The sequence below is a fragment of the Orycteropus afer genome, unplaced genomic scaffold (assembly GCF_000298275.1).
Source record: "Orycteropus afer afer isolate SDZICR_OR568_19922 unplaced genomic scaffold, OryAfe1.0 scaffold00026, whole genome shotgun sequence".
Classification (NCBI taxonomy): Eukaryota; Metazoa; Chordata; class Mammalia; order Tubulidentata; family Orycteropodidae; genus Orycteropus; species Orycteropus afer.
This window is the reverse complement of record NW_006921613.1, coordinates 15,581,367-15,593,587: the sequence shown is the minus strand read 5'-3', so window position 1 is coordinate 15,593,587 and position 12,221 is coordinate 15,581,367. Positions and strand designations below refer to the sequence as shown.

Genomic DNA, 12,221 nt, shown 5'->3' with positions numbered 1-12,221 from the left:
AGCGGGAGCTGGGACCCACAGTCCTCCTCCTTCAGTTAACGCCTGCGTAAGGGGCGATAAGTGGGGTGAAACCCCAAAACACAATCTTACAGGTAGAAGGAGAGGGCAGAGAAGATCCAACCTCTCTCTGGCTTAGGGCCTCGGTCGGGTTCAGATGTCCTATTTCCGATTGGAAGCTTTGTTTCTTTTCTTGGCTCAGCTTCCCGCCCTTGCCAGCTCTGCAGTTCCTCAGCCTCCTTGGCCGCACTCTCACCCTCCTCTTTGGGTCCTCTGACTCGCTGGCGCGCGAATGTACTCTCCGACCAGACCGGCTTCAAGTGTGGACCGCGGGACACTAGGATGACCTCCTGCTGCGGAGGCGGGGCTTAATCTCATTTGCATAGCGCTTCAGCTCCTCATTTGCATGACCCCTTCCCAGACCCTGGTGCCAAGCCGTGACACCCTTGCGGCACGCCATCCGCGTTGCTATAAAAAGAGACCAGGTCCCACGCGATGTACAAATATAGCGCGAGCTCGCAAAGTCCGGAAAATAACTGGCCATAGACAGTGAGAAATAAATCCGCTTGTCGGCTATCCCAGAGCGCTTGAGGGCAGCCCGCGGGGCTCGGACTTGGCCAGCCTACAGTAGTAGGGGGAAAGAGAAGTGGAACTGCAGTGAGAACTAGTAGCGGCTCTCCTTGCTTGCAGATTTGATTCGCCCGCCCGCGCGCAGCGCTAGGCATGACCCTGTGGGACAGCGAGCTACCCTTCTACCCTCGGCCTCTGCAAGCGGCCAACTTCAGCGCCCCGCTGCTCGTCGTCATTGTGGTGTTCCTGGTCTTGGTCACCAGTTTCCTGTTCATCTTGCCCGGGATCCGCGGCTACTCGGTAAGGGGGCACTAGAAACAGAGGTCTATTAGTGGGGTACTTCATGGCAGCTTGGCTCTCGGGGTTTCAGGACAGGTGAGACTGTGACAAGGGCCTCCACCCATGGTCAAACTAAGGCATAAGAGGAGCAGACAAAAGTCTGGAGCACCAAGCGCCCGTTGTCAAGAACAGGGAGAGCTTCCCACCTAAGACATCCTGGCGTCTGACCCAGCTGGGGCCTTCAGCGGGCTGTAGCAGAGAGCAGGCGCTCAGTGCATCAGGCTGGTGACTGATTCTAGGCTTCACGTGCTGTCGGGCTCCAGCCTTTTCCCGGACTGCAGCTCCATCCCCATCCGGTCCTCTGGTGGTGAACAATGAACCAAAAAAAAAAACAAAAACAAAAACAAAAACCTCACTGCCCGTGGAGTCGGATCTGACTCATAGCTAGCCCTCCTTGTGTTTCCAAGACTCCTCCTTGAATTTCCGAGGCAATATCACTAGTACGGAAGTGTTGTTGTTATGTGCCATTGAGTCGGACAGACTCATAGCAAACCCTCCTTGGGTTTCCGAGGAAGTAGATTGCCCCATCTTCCTTCTGAAGAGTGGCTGGTGGGTTTGAACCACCAGCCTTCAGGTCAGCAGTCAAATGCCTTAGGCACTAAACCACCAGAGCTCCTGAACTTTGGGCTAAGAGGCGCCAAAACAAACCTCCAGCAGTCCAGGCTTCTGTGTGTCCACCATGTGCTGGGTTGAGAAGCATGTGTATGGATGTCCCCATCACAGGTCTGTTAGTTGTTGTAAACTGGGTGCATTTCTTTAGACTCCTCCCTCAACCATATCCCCACCTAAGTTGTGCATCTTTTCAAGTCCAGGAGGATCCAGCATTCTTGCCTCTTGATCTGTGTTGGTTTCCCCAGGAAGTGGTGCACCAACAAGTATCTGAGAGCTGTGTTCCCCTCTCCTCCCCTCCTTGGTGACCAAACCCTGGAGCCTCCCTCTTCTGGGGGAGGTGACCCTTGCCTGCCTAACACTTCTCCTGGACTCACTGAGCTTCACCAGGCAGTGACCCGAATTGGAGGCTGGACCAGAGCCAGACAGCTGGGGAAAGGAAGGCAGTGAGAGTGAAAGGCGTGGGTGCCTGTGCTGCCCAAGGATGGGAAAATGGGACTGGAGAGGCAGAAGCACATGACCAGAAAACATCAGAATGTTGGACCAGGAGGGACTGGCAGGGAAAGCGAGTCTGAAGCCAGCCTCAAAAATACTAGGAATGTAACTGTGAAAAGGGGGTGGGCAAGAGGTGTGGGTTCTGGGGCTCTAAAGAACAAAGGTGACTGTGGTCATGAGAGGTCTTGAGAGCTTTTGTTGGTTAGTGCCCAGGCCTGATTTGGGTGCCTATTCCTACAGTGCTGGTTCTGGCTGGTGAGAATTCTTCTCAGTCTGTTCATAGGTGCTGAAATTGTGGGTGAGTGTGTAGTGCATGGGAGGGGAGGATGTGGGGTGATAAGGGAGATGGGCAGAGGTTCTCTGGGAAAATGGGGAGCTGGGGTTGGTTCCTGATCACACTCCCCTTTCTCTGGGTTCTTTCTGGTGCCCTCTTCTACCCTTACTATACACACCACACTGGATCCCCTAGACCCTCCCACCTCTCTGCCCAGTATCTCATCTCCCATCATCAGTCTTCTAATGCCATCTCTCCTCCTTCCCCACCGTGTGCCTCTCCTCACAGCCGTGCACTTCAGCACAGAATGGTCTGTGGGTAGGATCATCACCAACACATCCTACAAGGCCTTCAGTGCGGCGCGTGTCAGGGCCCGCGTCGGTCTGCACGTGGGCCTGGAGGGGGTCAACATTACACTCACAGGTGAGGCGCCTGGGGCGAAGGGAGCTCCTAAGGCTGGCAGATTCGGGCTTGGGGGAACGTGGTGGGGGACAATTAAAGGACTTCCCAGATCTCAGGCTCAAATAGCTTTTGGCTCTTGCGGATTTGCGTTTTCCCCAACCTTCAACAAACCTATTTCTCTCGCCGTGGACCCCCCACCCGCACTTTCCTATCCGAATCTCCCCAGTTGCCCTCATTCCCCGCCGCTCGCACACCCAGATCCCCGCCGCCTTTCCTCAGGGATCCCAGTGCAGCAGCTGAACGAGACCATCAATTACAACGAGCAGTTCAGCTGGCGCCTGGGCGAGAACTACGCGGAGGAATATGGCGAGGCACTGGAGAGGGGCCTGCCAGATCCCGTGCTCTACCTGGCGGAGAAGTTCACTCCGAGCAGCCCTTGCGGACTCTACCTTCAGTACCGCCTGGCGGGACACTACGCGACCGCAACGCTGTGGTGAGGGCTGGAAAGGAGGCTCGGTGTACAAGCGCGGGGGGTGGGTGGGGTGCGGATAGAGGAGTCTGCGTGAGGAGGGGATGGGGTGCTAGGAGGAGCGCTCCAGTTACAGCCCAAAGTGCACCGAGTGAGAATTACGACTCGTTGGGTTAGAAGGTCGCGAGGTCCACTGACACCGTCGGAATCCTGAAGGACCCAGCAAAGGCCTAGAGCTCTAGGCCCCCCTCACCCCCTGGGATCTCCCCCCCCCCCAGCCTTCGCCTCTGCCCTCCAAGCTCTGAGCTTTCGCGCTGGGCTAGGGGCAAAGCGGAGCAGAGCTGTGGGAATCTCGATGGTCTGGAAGAACCCCGCGCGGTCTTCAGCCACCTGCTTTAAACAGTTCCTTGGGAGCTCCCGCCCAAAGGAAAAACCTGGGCTCTAGCTCAAAGAGATAGGTGCAAGAGAGTCTGGCTGCAGACCCGGCGTGGTGTCTTCCCTTCAGGGTCCCCCAGGTGGGGCGGGGACGTGTCCTCCCGTCTCAAGGCGCGGCGCGTCCCTCCGCAGGGTGGCGTTCTGCCTCTGGCTGCTCTCCAATGCGCTGCTCTCCATGCCGGTGCCGCTCTATGGAGGCCTGGCGCTGCTGAGCACCGGCGCCTTCGCGCTCTTCTCGGTCTTCGCCTTCGCCTCGGTCTCCAGCGCGCCGTTGTGCCCGCTCCGCCTCGGCTCGGCTCTGCTCACCACTCACTACGGCGCCGCCTTTTGGCTCACGCTGGCCACTGGTGAGGACTGAGGGGCTGCACCGGCCTGGGGAGGAAGAGTGGGGACGGGATTTATACTGATGTGCGCTTTCCAGTTTACAAAATGCGTTCACATCTCGTATCTAATTTGCCACTCTCAGTTGTTCATTTCGTAGACGTCTATTGTATCAACGTCTGCAGTATTGTATCATGACCATTTTACATATGAGGATGGGAGGGCGGGGTTCAAAAGGGTTCGGTGTCTTGCTCCCGTTTGTACGCAAACCCATGCATTGTATAATCCGTATTAGAATACTTTCTGCAGAGAGAGCGCGCGCGCGCGAGTGTGTGAGTGTGTGTGCGTGTGTGTGTGCCTCTGCGCGTCTGTGTCGGGAAAGGAAAGGGAAGGGGTAGCACCCATAGATGGGGGAGGGCAGCCTGGCTTCTGGCCCGGAGCCCTGGCCTCCCCCTTTACTCCAGTCTCCGTCGCCGCAGGCATCCTGTGTCTTTTCCTCGGAGGGGCGGTAGTCAGCCTTCACTACGCACAGCCCAGCGCTCTTCGCACCTTCCTGGACCAAAGCGGCAAGAATCGTGAAGACCAGGCGAAAGGGCGCTCGCTTCTTATTGTCAACAGCCCTCTGCACGAGCAGTTCGAGGACCCAAACTTAGAGATCATCACTAAACTGTGAAGGGGTCTCAACTCCGGATTCCAATCGTGCCTCAGGCCGGAGCAGGCCAGTAAGCAGTGCCCACTGGGCCTACACCAGAACTTGGGGAGGGGCCCAGTGCTGTGGGCCCCTGCGGGAAGGGAGAGCAGCTTCGGACCCCCCCCACACACACACACACCTTCGCAAACCCCCCAGAAAGAGTCTCCCAGAATGAACTGTAAATAAACTTTTTTTCCTTTTTTAAAAACATTTTTTTCCTGAATTTTCATACCTTCCCTAGGCTCTTGGGGAAGCGCGAGCTCTCAGGAGGTTTGGCTAGGTTGCAGACAGCCTAATACAGGCTTTTCTTCTGCCTTGCCGCGAAACCGGATTTTCTGTAGGAGAATCCGGCATAGTCCAAGAAAGGCGCTGGGAAAGGGGCGCCCTCTAGTGGGACCCTAGGGGAACCGACCGGAGCTAGCATCTCCGTGAGCCGCAACTCACTTGCCCAGTTGAGGGGACTTGGGAGAAAGTGTTTTGGAGATTATTCAGTAATTCGTCATACTTGGTTCCTTTTAGGGTTGTGCTTGAGGGTACATATCAGCAAGGAATAAAAATATAAATCCTGGGATTTTTAAAGATCCTTGGCAAGGGTTACAGTATTATTTGGCAAATTTGGAAGCTGAAGCTCAAAGAGAATGTGGCACAGCTGGTTAATGTGAGACTTAAGAGGTAGAGTTTGATCTCATTTCCCCCAGTGCTGTCTTTTATTGCACCAAGAAGTCACACAAGTCGGGAGAATAAAGGAAGAAAGCAAATGAGGCCTGGGTAAAAGGAAAACAAAAGGTGCAAATGAAAATCAGACTCTACTCTCCCACTACACACACACACACATTATGTGGGATAAATTGGGTTTCAGTGAATGTCAAGGGCGCCTCAAAGAGGCAAAGCATCAAGAAAAGGCAGGCTTGACATGCAAGAAGCATTGGCAGCTCCCTGCTTGGTCTTGACCATGGCAATAGGATATATATGCATGCTGAATGTTTGTACAGTAGCTTGGAGCTTGTTTTTTCTTTTAGAACATCAATGGGTAAGCAAAAAAAAAAAAAAAAAAAAAAGAAAAGAAATTCACTACCATGGGGCCAAATGGGTAGAGCCCCTTTTTCTCTCCACCTACATATTGGAGCTGGGGGACAGAGCTCTGGGGGTGGCTCTGGTGCTTTTATGGGGCTCCAGTAAGGTCTGAAGCCCAAGCGGAAGTCCAGGTGGTCATCAGAAGAATGTCATAGGACACAGTCAAGCTCTTTGGTGTGCTCCTCCTCACAGCATGCCTCAGAGGAATCTTCCGATAGAGGGATGTCCGGGGTCTTGGGACTCTCGGGTATGGATCGATAGCGGGGGGTCAGGAGTCCACCTTCCTCAGGACTCAACCCCAGCACAGGGTCCTCCCCTGCACTCTGGTTGAAGAAAGCCTTCAGCCTGTGGGGCTGCATCCTGTAGGCCACTGCCATGACCAGGCCCAGCATCACACACAGCAGTCCTAGAGACAAGGGCAAGTCCTCCACCTTATTCACTGCTATGGAGTCCATTGTGACTCAGCAACCCTATAGGACAGAGTAGAACTGGCCTCATAGGATTTCCAAGGCTGTAAATAGTTATGGGGGATCTCTGGTAGCATAGTGGCTATGACACTTGCCTGCTAACCAGATGGCTGGCGGTTCAAACCCACCAGCCACTCCTCAGAAGGAAGGTTGGGCAATCCTACTTCTGTAGTGATACTGCCTCAGAAACCCAAGGAGGGGTCGCTATGAGTCGGCTTTGACTCGACGGCACATAACAACAACAACAACAACAACAAATAGTTATGGAAGCAGATTGCCACATCTTTCTCCCATGGAGCAGCTGGTGGGTTCAAACTACCAATCTTTTAGTTTGCAGCTGAGTGCTTTAACCACTGTGCCACTGGGGCTCCTTTTGTCTCACCTTAGTGGCAGTAATCCTGCCCCAAGGCCATCTTCTCTTTGGAGCATCTGAACAACTCTAAAGAAAGCCTAGAGTCCCTGCTTCAGGGCAATTCAGGCTCAAGAGAGGTGACTGGCTTAGGGCCATAGACTGGTGTGGCTCTGTTGTTCTGACTTTCTGGGCTCCGATTCTAGTGTTCGTTCCTTCAATTACATCCCAGAAGAGACACAGAATGAACTCTGATCCCAGAGCACAAAGGAGGAAGCATGGAGAAGGGGGGAGACCCAGGGACAAGCAAGAGAGGAAAATAAAACTGCAGCACAATTTAGGACCATGTGAGGCAGGGATAGAGAAGGCTTCCAGGAATGGCCATACAAAGGATGTTTGGAGAAGGTGACACAGAGTTGGAGGTTTTAGGAAGGAGTTGAGAGATGGGGGACAGGGCAGAGACAGAAGATACAAACAAGTGGGCACATATGTAGAGGAAGGGCGGGTAGAATTGAGGACAGAAAAACAGGAAATAAGAGATATAAGAGGGACGGGGCTTTAAAGAGTGGAAAGGCAGCCCTGGCCCCCAGAGGTAGACTCTCAACTATACCTATATCGATAAGACAGTCCCTGACCCATCCTCCCTTTCCTGAGCCTTCCAGTGCCTGTTTTTAGGGCTGAGCCTCACCTGTGGTCAATGTGATCCAGAAGGCAGGCCCATGGTGAGTGTGTAGTGTGGCAGTGCCCGGGCACAGGGGACAGGGCGGGGTGAGTGAAGTGACCATGGAGTAGAAGAGCAGCGCCAACAGCTGAAAGATGCCTGTGGCCAGCAGCATGTGCCCACCATAGACCAGGACGGGCATGGACAGCATCACATTGGTCAGCAGCCAGCAGAGAAATGCCACCCTGGAGAGGCAGAACCGGGTGAGGATTGGCCCAGGGTGCATCTACTTGCTGGCAGAGCTGGAGAGGCCTAGGTGGAGGCTCAGGGACCCAAGGATGCCTCAAAGGGGTAAGGTAAGCCCATGGGCTTCCCAGTCAAGTTCCATAGTGACTGGTGCCAGCCTGTCCCACTAGAAACCTCCACATGAATAGAGGAGGGATTGGTAAAACTTCATTTTTGGGTCTAAGCAAGCAAGGCTTCCATTCCCCACCCCTTCCCATACTCACCACAGTGTGGCTGAGGTGTAGTGCCCGGCCAGGCGGTATTGGCGGTGCAGGCCACATGGGCTGCTCGGGGTGAACTTCTCAGCCAGATAGAGCACAGGGTCTGGCAACCCCTTCTCCAGTGCCTTTGCGTACTCCTTAGCATAGTTCTCACCCAGGTGCCAAGTGAACTCCTCATTGTAATTGATGGTCTCGTTCAGCTGCTGCACTGGGGTCCCTAGGGAAGAGTCAGCTGTGTTCAGCAGGGACCCCTAGGCCAGAGGGCATTCACCTGGACAGAGACTCACCCACACTGGGCAGAGGAACAACAGCTGGTCTCAGTTAAAAGAAGGCAGCTTCCAAGGCCTCTGAATTTCCCTCCCTTCCATGCCCCAACACCCACACATCAGTGCTAGACATCTTGTAGTTCTTTGGACCACACCAAACATAGATCCCAAAGACACAGAGCAGAGCTTTCTCCTCCCTCACAGGTAAGAGCCCTCCCTCACCTGTGAGTGTGATGTTGACTCCTCCCAGCCCAATCTGCAGCCCAACGTCCACGCTGATCCACTCAGAACTGAAGGCCTTGTATGACGTATTGGTGCTGACCCGGCCCACAGACCACTCAGAACTGAAATTCACAGCTAGGGTTGGGGAGTCAGACATATAGACATAGAGGGATCTGGTGGTTACTGGGTTGGAGCACTACAAGGGGTCCATGTTTGTTTTGCTCTTAATCATATACCCGTAACTAGCCCAGGGTCTGGTGTATGCTAAATCCACAAACAATATGTGGGATGAATAAATGGGTCAGAGTCCAAGATCTCCTTTGGTCACACTCTGCTTGTCCTTTTTGTACCTCCCCCTTCTACCAGTCCTCTACCCTTCTTTAGGGAAAGCCACTCAGGCCACTTAGAGAGCATTCATTAACATAACAAACCGTAAAGCAAACACAGCTTCCACAGAGACCTTTTGTCTCCCCTATTTGCCTAATCAATCACCAAAGCAAAGCAAGCCTCCCCCCATTTTTTCTGTTCCTGTCTCCAGAGGTTTTCTCCGCACAGACAGTTTTTGGCCTGCTCTTCCCTGAATAAAGTTAGAAAGATTGAGGAGATGCCTCCAGCATGGTTTCCCCAGGGAACTGCTCTCCTCAGGTCAAGAGTAACAGTGAAGGCATGAGGTCATGCTGAGGGAGGCATGTGAACAGGGTCTGCAAGGTCAGCCTGAAGCTGAGGCTGCTGTGGGGAAGCAAGCCTGGAGAAGAGAAGCAGACTTGGGGAACCAATGGGATGAAGGTAGCTGCCCGAGTCAGCTGGGCTCAGCACTCACCCAGGATCACAGCCCCGATGAATAAGCTGGTCACCACCCGAAGCAGCCAGAACAGCCTCTGAGTGGAGGGTGGGTGGATTTAGTAAGGTGCGTCCTCCCTCCAAGTCCACCCTTCCTCATGCCAAATTTGGTGGGGGTGCCTCTAAAATTGTAGTCATTTGGTCAACTGAATCTTGCTTGGCACATAGATGCTCAAAAATTATCTTTTGAATCAATGAATGGGGGCTAGACACTATACTGGTGGGTGTGTGGTGTGGTATGATTACTTTTCTTAGAGCTGGAGTCTTTTTCCTTTTGGTTATAGTTAGGGAGGCCAGACCCCCACCCAGAGGCCAAAGCCTTTCTGGGGCTAGGGCCCCCAGGGCTAGGTTCGTTTCTCACCATCTTGCCCCGAATGCCAGGCAGGATGACAATGAAGGTGACTAGTGCCATCAGAAAGATGGTGATGATGACAGCCAAGGTGGTGTCCATTGGGAAGGTTGGCTTGGGGCCAGCATAGAAGGGGAGCGTGTGTCCCAAAGCAGTCATTTTGGTGAGGGTATGTGTGGGGAGGCAGATGCTGCACAGAACAGATGATGTCGTATTCTCTGTGTACCAGGCACTGTTCTTGGTGCTGGAGATAGAACAGAAAATAAAACAATCCAGGTCCCTCTTCTCTGCAGCTGACATTTTAGTGCTTCACCAGACTCCACACTGTTCATGCCATTTCACTGCCCCTCAGCCACCCCAACCCCCCAGCTGGCAGAGTGAGGGTCTTGGCAGTCAGTCTGTTACCCCATGGTCCCTTCCTAACCCCAAGTCTCTGAATCATTGCCACCACTACCCTCTAGGATTTTCTGCTTCTTCCAGGACTGTCTTAAATATAATTCTCTTTAGTTCCCTCAGGCCTACAGTACATACAGAGAGGACACAGAACATAAAAAGTGCTATATTTACTATCAAGTGAAGGCGTAAGGGTGAAAGGTAATACAGATTACAAAAAGGTTGGCTTTTTTCCTTGGTCCCCAAGGGAATTAAGACCTGACAGCTCTGCTAAGTATATAATCCAACTATAACACCAGAGAGCTGATTCCCAAACCTGGTACTGCTCATACTGGTCTGTCCAGCTTTCTCAAGCACCCTTGCTCCTATTCTAGCAACTCCAGAACAACTGAACTTAATTGAATTCACCTCAGTAAGCAATGAAGGACCACTTGCCCTTCACCAGGCACAGTGCTGAGGCCAGGTGTCCTTCTGCCCCACACATCACCAAGACTGGCCCTTCTCTTCTATTCATATTCCCAGGCCTCATTTCAGCTCAGACTTTGACTTTGGTCTTCTCTGCCTTTCCCCTGATCTCAGCTAGTTTGGCCCCCATCTTCCATTGGCAGACAAGACATTGGAAAATGGTACTAGAATCTACTCTATTTTGTTAAATCTAAGACAGAATAGATTGCAAGACACACTATTATTTTATGTACTACAAAGAAAGAAAAATGCTGTCAATTAAATCATAATGGCCACTGCTTATCAGACAGACTCCAATTTCAGACATGTTAAAAAGTAAAAGAAAAAGAAAACACTTCTTTGAATCCATGATTCCTGCTCGCCTTTATCCCTAAGTGTGATCTGTAGGCCTCAGTTTGCCTAGAAGCTTCCGTAGTTTATAGTCTGACCATGTAGCATCTTGTTGAGCAATATAGCAAAAGAATAAGCTTTGGTTAGAGTCAAGCAGCCCTAGACTGTGCCTCTGCCTCTTGCAAGTCACTTGTCTGGTGCAGACACTTGGTTTTATTGAAAAATGTAGATAATAACGCATATCTCACAGGGTCATGGTGAGTATGAAATGAAATTGTGTATGGAAAGTGCTATGAATAGTGCCTGGAACAAAGTAGTATCAGTAAATTGAAGCCACCATGTTGGGAAGGAGGGGTAATTTAATTATTTCATTTATCTCTTTTTTCTAATCCTTAGAGGGAGTGAGCCCTGGGGTGGAATCCGTTCTGGGTCTAGTTCCAGTTCTTTACTGACTCATTTTGTAACATTGGACAGGCAAGTGACAACTTCCTTGGCCCTCATTTCCTCATCTATAATTGGATATCCAAGTCCCTTCTAGTTCTATATCCTGTAATTCTCCTACAATGTGCTAATTCCCAGCCTGCCCCTCTCCTTCCAAGCTGTCCACTTCTTGTGCTATCTCTGAGGATAGCATGGTGTCAAACAGACAGAAAGACACATTTAGTTATTAATCCTGTCTTTTGTGCAAGGTACATAACCTCTGAGCCTCATTTTTAACACGAAGAAATTTTTGCTTTTTTTCTTAATTGTTCATTCCTGACCACCATCTCAGAGGAACTGGTGTCTCTTCTTTCTCTGATGCTGCAAATCCATCTGTTTGGGCTCTCATCCCAATCCTGCCTGCCTTCTCCATCACTTTTCTTATCAATTGTCTTTTTTACCTTCCATAGTTTATTCAGCTTCTCTTTCTCTGCTGGCTCCTTTCTCCCAAGCATGTGCTAAATTCCTCCCATTGTAAGATAATAAAGAAAAGGGACACCAGCACCCCTTGACACTTCTGGATCCTCTCCAGCTACCCTATCTGATTTTCCCCATTTCTGTCATGCTGTTTTGAAATAGTCTATACTGGTATAGTGCCTAAGGCACTTGACTGCTAACCAGAAGGTGGCGGTTCAAACCCACCAGCCACTCCTTGGAAGGAAGATGGGGCAATCTACTTCCGATACTGCCTCGGAAACCAAGGAGGGGTCACTATGAGTTGGGTCTGACTTGATGGTACATAACAACAACAACATCTCCTTAATCCATTGTGATCTGCCTTTTCCATTAAGTCACTTATATCTAAAGGACTTTTTTTCACATTTAATCCTTCTTGACTTCTCTGTGGTATCTGACCCTGTAGACCACTCCTTCTTTCCTCAAACTTCTCCTTGGGCCTCCATGCCAACATATTCTTGTGGGTCTCCTGCTTTTGGCTCTCCTATTCTTGGGTCTTTTCTAGTTCTCCCTCACTCTTAAATACTGATTCTCCCCAGGGCTGTTTTGGCTTTCTTCTCTTATCACTCTCAAATCTAGATGGCCAGGTAGAATTCCTACCTGGATCCCAAACTCCAAAGACCAACTACCCAGTGAACCTGTTCACTTGGATGTTCCACTGATGCCTCAAATTTTAACAGATCCCAAACTGAAGTCATTGTTCCTACTCTGCTTCTTATCCTATGTCTCTTTGGCGGCATCTCTACCTCATGTAGATCAAA

At 51.5% G+C, this 12,221-nt stretch overlaps 2 protein-coding genes across 2 annotated transcripts; one reads left to right on the top strand and one right to left on the bottom strand.

Moving 5' to 3' along the window:
* The first annotated feature begins 720 nt into the window (after nucleotides 1–720).
* DUOXA2 (dual oxidase maturation factor 2) lies at nucleotides 721–4,584 on the top strand. Its single transcript, XM_007935311.1, has 6 exons — nucleotides 721–867; nucleotides 2,251–2,308; nucleotides 2,573–2,707; nucleotides 2,966–3,179; nucleotides 3,723–3,937; nucleotides 4,391–4,584. The coding sequence occupies exons 1-6, from the start codon at nucleotides 721–723 to the stop codon at nucleotides 4,582–4,584; spliced, it is 963 nt and encodes a 320-aa protein (XP_007933502.1).
* Nucleotides 4,585–5,825: 1,241 nt separating this feature from the next.
* DUOXA1 (dual oxidase maturation factor 1) lies at nucleotides 5,826–9,495 on the bottom strand. Its single transcript, XM_007935227.2, has 6 exons — nucleotides 9,349–9,495; nucleotides 8,968–9,025; nucleotides 8,148–8,282; nucleotides 7,663–7,876; nucleotides 7,181–7,398; nucleotides 5,826–6,082 (listed from the first exon to the last, which is right to left on the bottom strand). The coding sequence occupies exons 1-6, from the start codon at nucleotides 9,493–9,495 to the stop codon at nucleotides 5,826–5,828; spliced, it is 1,029 nt and encodes a 342-aa protein (XP_007933418.1).
* Between the last annotated feature and the right edge of the window lie 2,726 nt (nucleotides 9,496–12,221).